Source organism: Prenolepis imparis, unplaced genomic scaffold, assembly GCF_030444845.1.
Source record: "Prenolepis imparis isolate NDT839.2.m4 unplaced genomic scaffold, iyPreImpa1.0 SCAF_11, whole genome shotgun sequence".
Lineage (NCBI taxonomy): Eukaryota > Metazoa > Arthropoda > Insecta > Hymenoptera > Formicidae > Prenolepis > Prenolepis imparis.
This window is the reverse complement of record NW_028141169.1, coordinates 2,192,918-2,212,220: the sequence shown is the minus strand read 5'-3', so window position 1 is coordinate 2,212,220 and position 19,303 is coordinate 2,192,918. Positions and strand designations below refer to the sequence as shown.

The window sequence follows — 19,303 nt, the reverse complement described above, 5'->3', positions numbered from 1 at the left end:
ATAAGAGAGATCTTACGTAGTAAGTACGTTAAACGTCTTGACGGCGTGCAAAGTGCTCGAGATGTGTATTCCTTCGGCATTGCGGGAGTCGCGCATGCGACCTTTACAGTCTCTGAAAGGGCTCTTTCCTCTTTCTCTCCTTTTTTTTGCCACTTTGCTCGCGTGGGAAAAAGGAAAGACGTCACGGCGACAAAAACGGAGAGAAAAAGAGAGGACGTTGCATTGGCGAGAGGCGTTCGCGAAAAGATGCGAAAAGATTAACGAGCTGTTGTGGATGTGCGTTTTACACGCGTCCCTTATACACCTTCGGGAGCTCTTAATGCGATTCGCGGCGCCTCGCAAGAAAGGAGAAGCGCGATTTGAATGCAGACCGCTCTGAGGGACGTTTGAATGGCAAAGAGTGCGAAAACGGCCGGGCTAATCGACCGATCTAAATCGCGGGTCTCTTAACGTTTTCTTTAGCGTAACGTACAATATTTTTCTTTGTGTCCTTTTTTATTTTTTTTATTAATGCGTCAATTCGTCTCATCGTTTCTCTTTTAAATCCCAAATATGCACAGTTGCAGTTGCAGAAGCAACCATATTTCTTCTTTAATGAGAATTCATGTTTTGTATGTACATATGTCAATCCGTATGTAATCTTCAATAACATAATGCGACAAAGTTTAATAAAGAATTATTACCATAAAAGCATACTAGTGTGAAAAGCGATGTATATAAATTATTTCAAGATCAATATATTATACTCAGCTTTCTATGTCTTACGTTTTTTTCCCATTTGTAATTGTAATAAATGTAACAGCTCTTGTTGATATCTTGTATGTTTCATTGCTAGTGTTATTGGATGCAGTCATATAGGATAGCACCCTAGAGTGCTGCAATACTACAGATTATATCACTGAATTAATATCTAACAACTCGCAGACAACTCGCTTGTTGTATAAGAGATACTCATGAATATTCTCAGACATTTTTATGTTTTATTCATTTTTAGATGTTTTGAACCTCGCAATTACGAGGATATATCTACATTATATTTCTTCAAGTATTTATTATTATTATTTATTTGATTATTATTTATTTATTTAATTATAGTTATTTAATTAGTTATTAATATAGCTAATACATGAAACAAAATAATTCGCGATAGATTTTGTTAAAGTTTTTAATCGATGTTCTTTCGCTAATATTTATTCCTAATTTTTGTGACAGTTAAATACAAGAGGCTGCTTATTATTATTTTCAGTTATTTATTACAGATATTTATTACAGCCGTTACAGGCACGTGCTGTCAGCAGCGTACTATGTACGTCGCACATTACGTCGCGTCGCTATATTACATTATACACGAACGCGCATAATTCTGAAAACATCATGTTGCATCGTGTGTATGCTTATAAATATTACAGTATGTCGGCACACTCTCTGTAGATCTGGAGTGGCACCTTTGTTTCTGCTCGTTTGTGCTCGCGATTAATTATTCACCGACAATCAACGACACGCGCCAATATAATAGACGAGTGGTCATACATATATGTATACATATGTATACATATATATAGGTTGTTCATAAAATTCGTACCTTTATAAGGAAAAGAATGAAGTGGTTGAAACTGCACATTTATTTAGTCTTTTTCTATATATGAATCCTGCAAAGTTATACATTTTTTCCAGCGATGCAAGATCTGTCGAATACAATCATTGTAAGAATTGACATATTGTCTTTTAAAAAAGTGATATAAAAATTTAATTAAAAATTCATACAATTTATAAACAGTTTATTAATTTATAAAATAAATTTTTATAAATTTTATAAATTTTTAATAAAATTTTAATATTATATTTTTAAAAGATATGTCGATTTTTACAGTGATTGTATCTGATAGATTTTGCATCGCTGGGAAATATGTGTACTTTCATTCAGGATTCATACATAGAAAAAGACATAAATGTGCATAGTTTTAAGCACTTCATTCTTTTCCTTATAAACCTTTCCTTTAAAGGTATGAATTTTATGAACGACCATATATATATATATATATATATATTGCAATTTGTAAAACATATAATCAATAGGAAACAGCAGGTTCTGGCATTTGGTGTTTAAAGAGAAAAGAAGAGATGTTAAGTCTAGTTAGACGAAGTGATCTTCGCCGGGCTCGGCCACATACTGCGGCCTGCGGCTCGGCAGTCTCGGTTTTATTCTTGGCTGTGAAGTTTTTCGTCGTCAGACGACGATATCGCTACGCAGACGCAGGAGTCTTGTGGTCGGTGGTGGGGATCAGTCTTGCGCGAGACGTGCAGCGTGGTGGACGTATGGGACGCGCAAGTCTAACGAAGAGCAGATGTTGAGTGAGTTGAGTCTAGTCAGGCGAGGGATTTCGCCGAGCTCGGTTCAGTCTTGGCTGTGAAGTTAGGTTTCGCCGTCAGATGGCGACAGGAGTCTTGCAGTCGGTGATAGAATCAGTCTCGCGCGAGATGCAGTGGATGTATAAAGATGCGCGAGTCTAATAGAAGCGCAGATATTTATATCAAAAGATTCTTATAGAAAGTTATATTTTTTTTGTTTGAGATTTTCTGTTAAAGATTTAAATATTGAGATTTTATGCTTTGCATAATTAATATATTTTTATACATGCATTGCAATAATAATTTTTATGCATGCATTGCAATTTTTAATATTTTATTATCAAAGAATAATAGAACTTTGTTTTGCGCGCGTAATTATATTTGATTAGATTAAACGAAATGAGAAAGATATATATAATTAATTTATACATTGATTTGAACTTATCTCCCGACTCTCGCGAAATGATTTCGTCTGAATTATAAAATCAATTTACACATTCTAACAATAAATATTAAAGCTTGTACTTCTCGTGATTTATCTGGGTTTATAGTGTTCATTTTGTTAGATTTTAATTGACTATATTAATTCCCAAATCATATATATACAATATATAAGTTTTATAGTTATTTATATTATTTTCATTCGTATACTTTTCACAAGGAACTTGTGTTCTTAAAGAACAAAAACTTTCATTTTCTTTTATTCATGCAATATTTAGAAAGAAAATGTCTATGTTATATTAAGAAAAATTTAACGAAATATAAATATATACCTAACATATACGTGAGTGTTTTGTTCTATATTTAGTTTCTTCTTTTTTTCGTAAAGGTTACGGTTGAATTTCACGAATAATAAATATTTTACTACACTTCTTTTAACATGACGATGCAACTGTTGTGAAAAATTAAAAAAAAAAAAAAAAAGGACAGATCGATGTATATATATCTGTGTGTATTGCGCGCAGTTGTATATATTGTAACAGTTTTTCATCGTAGAGAGAGAGAGAGAGAGAGAAGCGTTCTATATTGATGACTCGACTCATCCCGTACAGTGGTCTCCGATATTTCGCGCTTTCATTTCGCGGCCTGTTTATTTTTTTTCCACATTGCAAAACGCCAAGGTTTTCGTGACAATCGCGACCGCGTAACTCTCCGAACTTTTCTTACGCTCGGGATTTTCAACATCAACGTCACACGCTTTTGCGGTCGCGCTTTTTTTATATCGCGAAAAATGTATAACTATGCTGCAGAATATTCCACATGACCGGTTAATATTTGCGCACCATCTGTAACTTATCGTCTCCGATTTTCCGAACACATTTCGCTGTTCATCGAGGATTTTTAAAGAATATATTTGTAGATATTTTTTATATTTTTTGTCTCATCACAAAAGAGCCACTCGACGAATAGACGAAATCGATACTTATCCGAGGAAGAATTATGTCGTGAAAAAAGGGCGTTTTTATTTTTTTTAGTGATGTGTGTGATATCACCTTTCGCGAACACGATTTTGGCGGAATTTCTCTAGGTATTATTTATATCGTTGTTTGACGCGACGTGTGCGAGCGTTATCCGACAGCCCGTTTTATCCTTCACGTATTGGCATTTAAATGCGGTAGTCTGCATGTAACGTCGCGCAGAACGGCAATAAACTTCGCCTTGATTGAACGTCAATATCGAACGAGAGAGCGGTAGCAAAAGCGGCACTCTTTCGGAAGTTTCTTTTGATTATATCAACATTTCGATCACCGGCAATAACAGCCATCGACCGTTCGTGTTTTTCCCTGTTGCATTTTTCACAAGGTTTTCGTGCGCCGTGTCGCGGCTATATAATTGGCCGGTTAACCGACACATCGTTTACATTAAAAAAAAAAAAAAAAGAAATCATCGGTTTTCATCGAGAGGTGATCGGATACATATACATATATTCGCGATATAATTTAAGTCGCCGAATTAATCGCGACGACGTAATTTCGATCAAGCGTAATTGAATACCGACGAATTCGTACTTACATTGATACAACGTCCGGTTTCTTTCGTTAATTCTGACATCCAATAATAATGAGGATATCGAATTTTCACGCTCAAATTGTCCGCGTTGATATCTCGTAATTTTCTCCATCGAACGTGCGCTACATAAGGAAAATAGCGCTAAAAATACACGAGTAATCGATCGGTGTTTAATTAATATGGTTTTAATTCGGCTGCACGCCTATTTAATACACGTGATTTTAATTAAGTGCCGTCGTAGATCTATTCGCAAGATTTATTTACGATGATTCGTTCGTCTATTAAGCTTCGTTTATCTAACAAAACGTAGATTGTGTCGAAGTAAATAACGGGCGAAACACAGGAAGGATGGATAGGAAAGAAGAGCAGTCGTGTTTTTAGATCCTTCGGCGTCGGTCTGTCTGGCGAGCGGAACGCGAAGCTGTTTTTCCCTCTTATTTTCTCGAATATCGGTCGGTACGGGGCAAAGCAAATTTGTGGCGTTATCGAAACTTTTTTCCATCCCCTTGACAGGGCGTTTGAGGGTCGGCGATTGAGGTCGCGCGAATGTTCGCGTTGCTTCGGCGTGGACTGCAAACGAGATTAACGGGTCGAGAGGAGGCGCGGGAGAGACAACCGTCGCGGCTTTGCGTCCGTGCCAAGCCGCTTCGAAAGTCCGGCCGAATTAGGGAATCTCTGTTCAAACTGAAGGGGATGGGAAGTAAAGTGTATTTTGCAACGACATATCAACTTTAGAATCGGTCTTTCTGTCCCTTTTCTAGTTTTCGCCTCGGGTAGCTAACGCCGTTCTGTGCAATTTTTTTTAAAGTTGGAAAATAAAATATACTTTGTAAAAAAGAGTAGAGAGATTAAAAAAAAAAACATTTTTTGTGTCTGTTAGTTATGTAATAATTATAAATGTTGTGTAATAAATGTGATTAAAGTAATATTTTAGCGAAATGCGTGGGAATGGAATATAATTTGTTAGAAGTATATTTATTAAAATAAAACTAATTTGTTAGAAGTATATTTATTAAAATAAATATATATATATATTTTTCTATGTACATAAAACGAATTTCGTATCATACAATTTTTAAACATCGTATTACCTACGTCGGTTTCTACTTTAATTTTTGAAAAATGAATTTATTAGATCACGTGGATGCGCGGGCGTTGCTCCATTTCCGCAAAAATGAGATGTATTCTGCAACGCGAGCAAAGTTAGTTACCCGCGTTCCGAGTTGTAGTACATTATACCTGACATGTTACAAGAATTTATGATACATCTTTCTCGGCGTGGCTTTATCGTTCTTTTTACACCCGCAAAAATAAGTGCGCCCTTATAAAGCACCTTTTGCACAATCGTTTCTTTATTTGCGAATAATATATATTTATTAAAATTAACTAAACCGTGTATATTATTTAAAAAATTTTAAAATAAAATATTAAAAATATGACACTGTTATTAGTAAGAATTCTCGAATATTTCGCTTTCTTCGATAAGATAAAAAATTCGTACGTATTGTAATACTGTTCAATGGATGTGCCAACAGGAAAAAAATAATATCTCTCCCGAATATCTTCACGACAAACGCCAGAATGATTTCAATTCGCTTCTCCCGTCCTCCCCTTTCCGACGCCGCGGTAATTTGTTCGTATCTATTTGACTTTACTCGAGACTACAGTCGTAATTATTATTGCAGATAGAAAGCGTTGCAATTTCGGTCCAAGTATATTTACCCAGCGCTCGCGAAAGTACATCTCGTCGCCTCGACGTACAAACACAATTAACAGCCGGAGCGTGTGCGCGCCGCGTCAAGCCTCGAATTTACTTTACGGAACCTGTTGCGGAGCTAGGATCCTTGAGTTTTGCCTTAATCTCTTGGCATTTTCTCGGGATCTTGTAGCTTTTACCAATCCAATCGCTACGTTACACAGATAACAGCTGATGGCACCGTCGCGTATGTCCTCGAAACTCGATCGAGAACTTCTGGAATTCCGTATACGATTAAGATCTTTTATTTCGTCGAAATAAAATTATAATATAATTCATAAAAAATTGGCAAGGGTAGTATTGCATTTCGATAATTATTGATAAGTTCGACCTTTGATTTGTTAACGTTTTCCAATTTTATAACGCGAATGGAAAAAAATAATTTTTGCGTTTTTTTTTATCGATTCAACTCTATGTACGATTCAAATATGATGCCAAAATTTAATTCGATATCAACGCGATAAATTAATTTTTGATGAATAAAAGCGATGTATGTTTCGTTCATTTCGTACTTCAAACACTGAATTTATCGTGCAAGAGACGAAAATATCACAAAACGTAATAGCATTATCAAACAGGAAATGCTGTTTTTCTTTCGCATTTGTAAATACTGTTGCGGTGATGCTCGTCGAATTGCACGAGCTTGTATGCGCGCTGCGTTGTTAATTTTGCAAAGTTATTTCCGCGAGCCGCGTACGACGCGGCAGCGCGTTTTATTAATCATCTTTATGCCGGTGAAAAATTGAATTTTTAACGCTGCAATCCGACAAAAAGCGTACGCTGCGATCCTGAAATTTTCACATGTTCCTGGAAAAAACGACAATACATGCGCATCCGTATCGCATTTTACCTCTCAACTGGTGTAAAATTGATATATTTATTTCTGACTAATTGCTTGCGTTACTTTTCTTTTCAGCGGCGATTTTATTTTTACTGGCATAATAATTTGATTGGGAACTATATACATTTTGCATTCTGTATAAGCTACTTTGTAACAGATACAAATTCTTTTATATTTTATAAAACTGACAATGAATCAAAGGAAAGATTATAAAGATTTTGTTATTTAAAGTAAATTAGTCCTAATGTAAGAAGCACACACAAGAGATTTAAGTGTGCTTATTTCGTATACTTAGCACATTTTTAGGGAACTTTGAATGATCGAAATTTTTGACAATCGGCGAACTTTAATTTATTCTCATTAATTTCGCGATTATTCCCGAGCTTTATAGTATGAGGCGCATTTTAATCGTATTTAGATATTAAACTTGCTAACTGTATTTCATCCAGGAGAATACTAGGAGCGGCGAAGAAATAATTAACGTCGGCTAACGAGACGCGATTAATGCCTGCGAGTATATACAAGTCTGCACGTGCGTCGTCGCATCGAAGTCACTTCCGTCGCGTCTGCCGTCATTCGATTAGCGCTAAATACAATTTATCGGCAAACTTAAAAGGTGAAAACTGAAGATCGTAGCTTAGCGCGAACCGAGTTAAATGAGTTTGCGAAGTTGCGAATTAAATAACAACTTTAACGAGGTTGCAAGCTGCCTTAATGCCCCAGCTAAACCCCGTGCTTATATTCTGCCTTTACCATCTGTCTGTGCTTTAGCGTTGACTGAAAAAAATAGAATCTTCATTTTTCCTCTTTCCCCCCTCCCCTCCACCCCTCTTTCTGTCTGTCTCTCTGCAAATAATACAGAATGAACGTTTGAGCAGCCAAAATATTGCGAGATGGAAAGCGACGAAGCGTATCATCCTCTGCATTTTTTAATAACGTTTGCCCACGCAACATACGAAATTTTATTTGTTCCTGTTGTTATTGCTTGCAGTCTGTCATGGGATCCAGCAGTTTGAGGAAATGCCGCAGTACACTGAGGTCAATCCTGGCCAAGACGCGAAGCTGGTATGTCGAGTCCTCGGAAAGAGAGGGCAGTGCATTTGGCAGAAAGATCAAAAGGTATGCAATTATATTTTATTTTATTAATTTATCATCGAAGTGAAAAACTGACTATATATATATGTCGGTTAGTTGAAGATTTTATAGATGATAAAAAATTATTTTCCCCACGTAAGTTTTTCTTTCTCTTTCGTGTAAATAAATTCGTACTACGCGTAAGCGAGTTATAGAAAGAGGAAGGAATTTTTGAATCTGAAAAAGCGGCATATGTTGTCGAGCGTAAGTGCAAGACGAAATTGTTCTCCCGGAACGATCGGAAGTTTAGGTACAAGCATGACAACGGTAACCAGTTCGCCAGATGCGATTGCGAAAATTGAAAAACACAACATCCGGGTCTGGAAGGAGGAGTGCAACTTGTGTGTACCTCGGTACTGTAACTCAGAGTATTTCATTGGTTCCGTTTCGCTTCTCTAAGCCCGTGTGGCAATCGACTTTTCCTCGTTCGCCGCGTACGAGCGCGTAAACTTCCAGACAAGTTTGTCCTGGCCGGAAGTGGACGCTACATAGGATGCGCGACGATTCGTTCACTCTGTCTGTGGAATCTAAAGAGGAAAGGAAACCTGGCCGCTTCAAACTTCCGCGGAACTCCATGACATTGTGTTCGTCAACTAAGTTCCCTAACTAGTTCTCAGTGCAGATAAAATTCTCATATTGTTTATTGTTACCGTCGTTTATTAATTTTTATTTCAACGACAAGATTGTAATTAATTTTAATCAGTCAGATAAAAATATTAGGGGAAATAACTTTTTGCAACATACACATTTAGAATCTGCATTTCAAATTATAGATTTACTCTAATTTTGCACTAAATTCTTCAGTTGAAGAAAAAGGCGAGAAAGATTTTTATTTTATTTTATCGTTGAAAAAATTACACATTGTGTTATTCACAGAGCATTCTCAATTATATTATAATATTATTTAGGAATGTTTCCTAGACTTACTTTTTTTAGTGTCTAATACGCTTTAAATAGTATAAGGAATACATAGCATTATATCATGAGGATTAACGCAATTTGTTCAAGTTACACAAATGTTCCAAATTTTAATTTTGCTCTACCGTAAGATTTATTCGTGTAACTTGAATTTTGCAGGATATATAATATAGATTTAAATTTACTACATATATCGTGTAAAAGTGTTTCCACCAGGCTATAAAAGTCGGCTAATACGTATAGTTTTCGCTATTTACAGATTTATAGGAATACATAGCTCACCGCGAGACGTCACAATCATAAAGTCACAAAAGGGTGATTTACGCGCGGTCCTTCGTTTGCTTGATCAGCCGGAATCTGGCGGTAACGCGTTTCCTCGTATGATAAATTTGAACGAGCGCGATAACGGACTCGATATTTCACTTGACCGAAAACGCAAATATACGAAACGATGTCGAGCGCGCGATCGACGCTCTCCGGCGTGGCGGGCAAAAGTTAAAATTTTCAATTAAATCGACACGAGCAGCGGCATCAAAACAGCGTTTCCGTCGTTGAATCGTGAACGATTTCGAAAACCGGTTTTCCGTGTTCATCGCGTTGAGTCGGTTCTCCATCGCGTTCCGTGGCTCCCTGAATTATTACAGCGGCGATTTGTACACGAGCGGGTACTATGTACACACACGTATACGTATATAAAGTCGCGCGTAATATAGAATAATACGGCTTTACGAGCCACCATGTATCTATGTTAGCGATCGCGTAAATCCGCGATACATCTTCAGAAGGCGGCCGACTCGTATCGATATAAAGCCTTCGTTCGCATCTCCCTCTCCCTCTCTCTATAAATTCATGTGAACATGTAAGGATGAATCTTTCCAATGCGCGCCACGTACCTCGACTTGAGATCGGATATATATCTGTACGTCTGGCGCTTGATTAGAGATGAGTCGGGCCGGAAACCGCGAAAACACGGAATGATGCGCAGCATTCTCGGAAGCTGAGAAGAAAAAGCGGAGGAAAGCAGAGACCCTTGATTGGCATGCTCGCAGCGTTTTATGCAAAGTCGAAGCCTCTCGAAATGGTGCACCAACTTCCGCGCGATATCTCCGAGTTTAATCGAAAGCAATCTCTTAGGTGGCTTTAAAGCATTTCGCGAGATGCATTTTTAATAGTTTAATAGTTTGTCTATATTTTAATATTTTTTTTAATTTGCACAAATGTACAAATCAGAGATATTTTCACCAATAATTTCTTTCGTGTGAAACTGTTTCTAAGAAACAGTGAAAATATTTTTTTATTTATCATGATTAAGCATTTCGCGAGATGCACTTTTAATAGTTTAATAATTTGTTTAATAGTTTGTCTATATTTTAATATTTTTTAATTATTTCTTTCAAATGTAAAATTGTTTCTAAAAAAATGCGCAGACATTTTTTTACCATAATTACAAATTGTGAAATAATTATTTGAAATAAACGAAACAAAACAATCGTTCATCATTGCTCTCTATTCGTCTCTGTAAATCTTTCCTTATTTAATTAACTCGTAATATCATTCGCGTCAGCCTTCGCGAAACTTCTGGGCTCGTTCTTAAACAGCTTGCATCTAATGTCATATATATTCACGCATGTGTTACACACGGGAGAGTGTCATGTCAGAGAACATTAATTCCCGACAAAGTTAAAAAGTTTTACGGAAAGCGAAATCTTGTTCGTCTCTTGCAAAGATTTAGAGCAACGTGATCTTATTACGTTAAGAGTTAAAAGCTATATACGCAGCTCTTGCGGCAGTTTTCTCTCTTTCTTTTCTCTCGTAATCACCCCAAGCGCATTTTACTTACCCTATTCCCGAAGACGATCGTGAGTTTAGTTAGTGGGAACTTTATGCACGCGACGTTTATGCATTGCAAAAAAGTCGGTAGATAGAACTTCGAAAAAAGAAAACTACGACAGACCCTTAGAAGCGCGCTCTCTAAATTGAAATCATTACAACTTTAAAAATCATTACAAGTTTTCCTAGTCGAGGGAAAAGAAACGGAAGTCTCTCGCAGTCGGGAATGAAAAGTCATGCCAAAGCGAGAAAACGAGCGTGTAAGTCGAAGGGATGATTGTGATCGAAAGATGGTGAAAAACGAAGGGCGAAGATCGATGGTCGACGAGCAAAACGCGACATTTCGCCGAGTAAAAGACGAGTACTTGAGTAAAGAACATTCTGCTGTTTAATTCTCGGCAATTTCGTTCTTTCTCTTGCACGAGAGATCATGATACTTGCCCCAGAAAAATACAGCATTATTTTTAAAAACGTTTTACATCTATCGAATTAATTAAATTGAAAATATTGTCGTATCTCGAAAATTTTAGTTTGTAAAGTCATTGTATAACATGTACGGATAAATTAAATTTGTTCTCGGGAACAATATGAGAACATTCTATGCTGTTTAATTTTCGGCAATTTCGTACTTTTTCTTGCACGAGAGGTCATGACGTTTGCCTCAGGAAAATATAATAAAAATTTATTTAAAAACTTTTCATATCTATCAAGTCGTAGCTGAAGAAAATATTATATTTTGAAAATTTTAACTTTTACATACGAAAGTCGTTTTATAAAATTTATATATATATATATACATATACAGATAAATTAACTTTGTTGTCTCGGGAATAATATAAGTGTAGCGTGATGATACGAAAAACAATTCAGGAATTACGGTAATTAAAAGTGATCGTGTTCACGCGTTTGTGTGCTGCGTCGCATTTCATTTTATTGTTATCGATTACTGCAGATATTTATTGCAATGATCACCAGAGTGTGAATAATTTGTATTTGTGTACGTATAAATGCGTATCGCTTTTGTAATTATTACAGAGAACACTCGATCGGAGAATCATTCTTGTGTATGATTTAATTAATCGAGAATAAAAATGCATGATAGCAATGACAGAACAATATGCATTAATAGTGATTAAATTCGAGTCAAAGATAATCTATGCAAATGAGAATCTATTCGAGTGCGTTTTGTATTATTATTATCGAAAATATTAATGCAAATAATTATTTTGCGAATCGCAAACGCGGTCAAGTGTTACTTTCAACTGCTATCAACTGTAGATTCTATATGTAAAGCAAATATATTTCATATTGTCTGTGACGAAAAGTCTACGCGATATATGTATGTTTACAATCTGTCAATTGATGTACCTTTATAAAGAAGTTTGTAAATTTTATTTGTGAAACATATATCTTCAAATTAATGAGACATTACCTCAAGGAAGAAACGATAAAATATATATAAATCAATGTTCAAAAAATTCAAAGAAAATATTAACAGAGATTAGAAAAAGTAGTCGAGATGGGGGAAGGGAAGGGGAGTAATTAAAAATTACTGGTGTTTAAATTTGACAGGATATATCGATTTAATCACCAGTAATTGCACCTTCTCTCCCCTCCCTCCACCTCGATTGTCATTTTTTTCTAATCTCTGTAAATTTTTTTTTGAATTTTTGATTATTAGCAGAATTTAAATGTGAATCATATTGTAATGCCAATTGTCGATTTTGGCGCGAGATATTGTCTCGAATGCTGGCCAAGAAGATGGGAGGGGAGTTTGAAGATGACAGAGGACACGTGTCGCGTTCGTATCCCGCGCATTAATAATGTAACCGCGACGCAAAGAGAGCCAGAGGAGATCGTCGCGTCGTCATCGTCGGCTTTCACGAGGGCCAAACAAAAGGGGGACTATATCGAGCTTAGGGCGAAGTGGACGGATAAGAGGCGCCGAAGTGGCCTCTCTCGTGGCTTTGGATATTTATCATTGCGCATCTTTCCGCGCGATTCAGTCCATTGTGATCGTGACCTAATCGTGCTCCCTCCTCCCGAAAGCGACCCCGCCTATGGCTAAATATTCTTGAAGAGCACAATATACTGGGTATTGTATACTTACGTATACACCGCGGCAGCTGCGGTATATAACAGTGCGTACATTAATTTGCATATTAATTTGCGAAGGTAAGCCGGCCCCGGTGACGTTTGGATTAGAGAAAATATCGGAGGTGATATATGTATCTACCAGGTATATACATACATATACCACCACTCTCGCTTCCGTTGCACTTTCGTGTGATCGCGTTGCCACCCTCCCTCCCTCGGGCATTATTTTATACGACGGAAGTTAGCTTTGTTCTTGATTGCGCTTTGAAATGAAATTCCACGATGCGCTTTGTTACCGGGCCGAGTGAAACGAATTCGTAAAATTGCATATGCATACGATTCCTACTTAACATTTCATAACTAAGAAGACTAACATTTTGTAATAGGGGCTGTATGTATGTATATATCGTACAATTGCATTGGTATTCTATATCGTTCGCGCGCGAGATCGTGTGTGCGGGACGTTTGTTTAACTTTTTAATTACTATATGAAAATTGTATAAATGTTAATACAACATAACGTAACGTAGTAACGGCCTGCAGTTATAACTTTCGTAGGCACGCATACGGGAGCATCGGGTATACGTGCCTCAGCGACGCGTGAACTAATTTGCATATTAATTCATGTAGATAATCTGTTTTAATGACATCTGGATTAGGGAAAATGTATGCTTAATATATCACTCTCTGGGATCCCGAGTGGCTCGGGCGCGTTTCTCGCGTACTAATAGATTTCGATTACACGACGCATCGATAATTCTATATCGGTATCGACAGTGATAACTGACAGCAGTAATATACCGTCGCGAGATTCGCGAGTTTCTCCAGAAAAATTATTCAATTTTTGTCGGGGAATTTTTATGTCAAAAAACGAACAATTAAATTTTTTTTTTTTTTTTTAATTAATTTTCTTTAACTTTCGGTTTAATTTATTCTCTAAAAAGAGTCGTCTTACCAAAATATTACTTATACCTTGACTCGAGACCAAGAAAAATGAAGTATACGGCCAATTTCTTTTTTCCTCTCCGTTTACTTACAAACCTATCTCCATTATCGAATCGCGTCTTTGGCACAGAGACTGCTCTCGATATTCCGCAAGATTTTTCATTAAGATTTATGTATCGCCCAAAGTACGACCGGCAATTTTTCAATTCCATTCGCAGCAAAGCCGTAATGAAATATTGCACGGGATTTAATGTACTTGAAATTCTTCCTAAGAATGGAGATTTTTCTTTTCCGCGCTTTTACATAGAAATATATACGCACTCTATCTGCACACATATAAGACACACATCTCTCAGACAGTTAATTGTATATAAATCAATAATTATCAATAAAATGCAGGTATGGTGCGAGTAATATTTCGCGTTGTTTCGAAGGCAGCCTTAGAAGCAAAATTTGCGCGGAGGATTTTTCGCGAGGGATGAATTTTCCAGCAAAATGCGCATAAATATTTGTTATTCCAGCATACTTAATGAGCGACGTGGAAAAAAAAATCTTCATCGCCCACGCTATATGCAAATTCGTTATGATATAAAGCCTGCGCGCTTGGAAATATGCTAATGCAACCGACGTCGTTTTGCGAGCTTTCGATATTCAGTACTGTCGGTCCTCCTTCACGCCTGTCTCAAATAATTCTTGCTGAGCTGAGATTACTCAAGCTAAATTAATTTTATTCACGCACATATACACACAGATTACCTTCTCCCGAATCCAAATATTTTTTCGAAAAAAATTAACAAATCTATATGACGTATATATTTTTTAAAAGATATATATCCTTTTAAATATATATATATGTATACATAGAACATAATTTTTAATGTCATAGATAAAGGAAATTTATTGGAAAATATTTTCAAGTAATTATTAACCAATAATGGATAATAATATTTAACTAATATTTGAATTGCCATTTTGATTTTCAATAATTGACAGTAATTACAAAATGTATTATTAAAGTAACGCAAATTTATTGGCTAATTATTTGGATATTAAATAATGGGTTTTAATTAATAATTTGCTAAAGCTCTGTCCAATTAACTTCTGATTTTAATTTTAGATACCAGCAAAACAAAGTCCATAAAACAATATGTATGTATTATAATACGAAACTATTTCTGTTAAGCACATTTGACAGAAATAATTTCGTAATCTAAAATGTATAAAATGTATAAAATGTATAAAAGATAATGACTGAAAAATATATTAAAATTTATAACTCAAACACATTGCACAATGTAGGTATGTACGCACAAGCAAAAATGTGTCTGGCAGTTTTACCCAAATTTTCCAATAATTTTTCGCTGCTGAATATTTGATAGTATAATAAGAGAGTATTTTCGAAATGATTGATGTTTTTGCGTTATACCATTACAATTTATTTCTTCCCTGAAGCGAATTTCTTCGTAATATGTATGTATATTGTTTACAATATAAAATAGAAATTTTGATATACGAAAATAAATTCTAAAATAAATATGAGATATAATTTATTTGAACAAAATTTGCATCGCGTCAATTTTTTAAATAATTTTCAAAAAATAACTCGGGGACGCATAGCGATCTATTTGTGAAATCGCCTTTAATAATTCAGAGTTTTCTGTATGCCGGAGTATTTTGAAAGTAAAGCTTCTTTTGCAAAATGTGCTTCTCTGAAATTTTTGACCGGGCCTTTGCGAGATTTTACTTCCGGAGACAACAATGCAAATATCGTCCGATGCTCCTCAGACTCTGTTAAGGATGGCCGTCTGGGTGGGTGAGAGTCGGCCTGGAACTTGAATATCGCATTACTGTCTCAGGCAGCGACGAAGGCTTTTCGCAGTGGGTGATCCTGAAACGAGATCCTCCGAAAGCCCGGAGATTTATGCCCCGCGCGCGGTTTCTCGTTACTTTCTCAACCAAATATCCTCTCTCTCCCGGCTTTTCTCTCGTCCTCCTCTCCTCGCCGGGATCCTCAACTCGTTATCCTCCCGTCTCTTTCCGACTCGACTTTCTGCCGCGAAAGTGAATATTTATGAAAGATGTAAATAACAAGCGGGATAATTTTCTCTTTGGGAGCCACTTTTGTTTACAACGCATCCCCCCCCCCTCTCTCTTTCTATTACCCATCCTGGAGCTTCTAACCACATCGTTTCCGTTTGTTTCATTCTATGTGCATTGTTTACATTTTTTGCGATATCGCGCCGAATTCGTTGCATCCGTTTTAATGAAGTGTCAATTATAACTAACTCTCTTTTAAATTGTAACTCAACATTTATTACGTATGTAAATCATTTTTTGACGCATACTGCTGAGATTATATTTTCAATCTATTTAAAATAATATTTTAATTAAAGATTTTAGAATTAAACTTGGGGAATATTAAAATACAGAGAACGTGTGAAAGAGAGGATATTATAAACATTTATTATTTACAACGTTACCAAAATTACGAGTAAAGTAGTCAACTTTGTCGCGATACTAGTTTACTCCACAAAGCGAGAAAATTAAAAATGGATACATTGCGGGAGGAAATTGCTCGCAGAAGTCGCCATTGTTCATTGAAAGGATTAAAATCCACGCGCGCCTGGGATATGGCGCACCTTTCGCTTACTTAGAAGGAACAGAGGAAGGATCCCTTTTTTTTCTTCATGCCGTTTCTCGGCCGTCTTTGTGCCTTCCCTTCCCTGCTGCCGCTTTACCGCCCTCTTCGCTGTTCTCTCTCTGTGTTCTCCGGAGAGGCCACGACCAGCAATCAACGTAATGCACCCGCAGACACACCCCTACCTACCCTCCCATCGACGCACACACACAGACGTGAGACGAACACCAGCACGTCGCATACCAAGGCAAACGGCCAAGGGTACACATCCCTAGGTCAAAGGCCGATAGCACGAGGGAGCCCCGGAGTAATGCAGACGCAATGGCAATCTCTTCGAGAGCAACGAAATAGATCGTAGGACTTAGACCGATAGCGCAAAACCATTGCGGTAACCAAGCACTCTTTTTTTCCCCGCCGAAACTTCCCTCGGAAATGTTGCCGTAAGTTTTTACTCGTCCTTGACGATAGGTATCCTTGTGATAAGCGTCGAAAAGTTCGCAACTCGAACGAAGCTCGAAATTCATTGCGCGCAGATGCTCTTCGTTCTTTGTGAGGATTTGTGGAATTATTGAATTGAGAGGGGAAGGAGGGAGAGAGAGATTGAACCGGGAAAAACGACGTCTTCCTACTCATTGCGAATTCGAAAAGTGCCTCGCGGCTTGTTCTGCCGTAAGAGCGATGGTACCCTTCGCGTATGTGTGTTTGGGCCGATTTGTGGTGGCTTGGTTAGTTTCCCGGGATATCGGAAAAGTTAGTATGCGTGTGCCTCTTCATGGACATGGACGACGAAGCGCGCGCTCGGGAATTCTGGATAACTTAGGTATAAATCTCGCGTTACCCCGAGATACGCAAGATATCCCGGAGAAAATAAGATACATGACCTCCTCTACTATCTAACGAGAAAAATAGTGAGATTGATCTTTATCATTAATTCTTGATCGTCGTATTTAATTAATTTTGAGTGAATAACATTTTTAAAAATTGTGAGATTTTTATCTCTATCATTAATTTATTGTCTTTGATTTTGATGAGTAAATAAAATTGTTATCGTTTCACAAATGCATCGAGAATTTATTATTTTAAATGGAGCAGAGGCTCGATAATCTCAAGGCGAATAATATTATTGTAATTGACTTTGAAGATGTTTATGCATGCCAAGAACATCTTTCTAATTTCACTGCGAAAGATTGACTGCAAACATTCTCTCTGGTGACAATTCATTTTGTAATATGGTAGAATGAAAAGGCAGTTACTCGAGAGAATGATATGAGATATGATACGAGATATTAATCCTACAATGACCCAAGACGTTAATTCGTACTGATAATATATACTAGACGTCGTTTCACCTTACACAACGGGCATGAGCGCCAGTGAACTCATTATTCTTCTTGTCCTGGGGGCGCATATATACCCGCTCTTCGTCTACGCGCGAATAATCTTCGTCAGGATTTCACCATTGTATTATTGTGTCTGCCACCGAGTGATAAACTGCGCATTCCGCAGGGAACACCGCTCCGCTCATTACTAATATAGTCGCACGACGGCGTCCTATCGTAGTTAACGGAGCTTTCATTGCGTCCCTGGAGGAAACCGAAGTTAAGCACTCGTCCGCTTCAAAGCGAGATCGCGTCTCTCGCGAGGATTCTTCATAAAAAGAATCTTGGATACTTGGATTGAGGATAATCGCAAGTGGCGTAACATTTTTATGACAGAAGAGACGAGACTGAAAGAATGAATTGTGAATATTTTCGACGAAACTGACACAATTATACATTCCTTCGGTAGCTTCCTTACGGAATACTCTAATTTCATAGCTTCCTTACGGAATACTCTAATTTCTACCTGCCGCTTTTCTTCGAAAAAAAAATAATAAAATTTAAAAATAAATGTATTGTTTAAAATTTAAAAAAGAATTAATTCAATTGGATTAATTTGTTTACTGCAATTTGATTTGTATATTTGATTATAAAATTGGATAATTATTTTTAATTTGGTTCAAAGCTACTGATAATATATACTATATGTATATACTATAAAAAATAATGCAGGTAAAAGAAGAGAGCCTCTTGATATATCCTTAATATAATAATAAGTTTTTCATGGATCGGGGGCTGATTTAATCGAAACAAAGAAGCAGTTTGCGACGAACTTAATATCTTCACCAGCAATACACAGGCGAGCGCGACGGTGCTAATTCAAGACAGTGGATCGCCGGCGGATTACGGAAACTCGTTAACCAAGTAATACCTTTAAACGACGTTTTAAACGAAGCTTTTTCGCTACACGTTCTACCACAAGCTACCACAAACTTATAGATAGAACAATCCGACCTCGACCGACGATATACACGGTATATAATAGCCATTGCGATAACGTATCGCGTGAAGCTGGATGAACGAAAAGAATGGACGGCTGAGAGAGAGAGGAGAGAAATCAATCTATTATCACGTCGAACAAAAAAAAAGTACAAACAAGTACTTGCGAAATTTTTAATGGAAATTTTAAAACACAATTAATTATACGGCATTAATTATATATATAAAGGTAAAATAAAATCAACTTATATAAACAGAGGTATAATCTGTCTCGAGCTAAACATTAAACATAACTTTGGATCGCTACAGAAATTTTTAATTAAACTTTCGAGAGGAGGAACAAGAGAAAGCTTTCTCGATTTCGCGGGAGAGAAAAGATTGTTTTAAGGCGCGAGGGAAGTAAGGGAAATTAACGAGCGACCGCATGCAGGATCGATCGCTGAATTACAACCGCGTTATGACGGCGA

At 36.8% G+C, this 19,303-nt stretch overlaps 1 protein-coding gene across 5 annotated transcripts in view; it reads left to right on the top strand.

The window, feature by feature from the left end:
- The window catches only part of LOC145942525 (kin of IRRE-like protein 3), a 166,811-nt gene that overhangs the window by 119,209 nt on the left and 28,299 nt on the right, over positions 1 to 19,303 (top strand). For all 5 annotated transcript variants that reach the window (XM_083049343.1, XM_083049342.1, XM_083049339.1 and 2 more), the window contains exon 3: positions 7,948 to 8,075. In XM_083049343.1, coding sequence (XP_082905469.1) covers positions 7,948 to 8,075 — 128 coding nt within the window. The remainder of the gene's footprint in view (positions 1 to 7,947; positions 8,076 to 19,303) is intronic.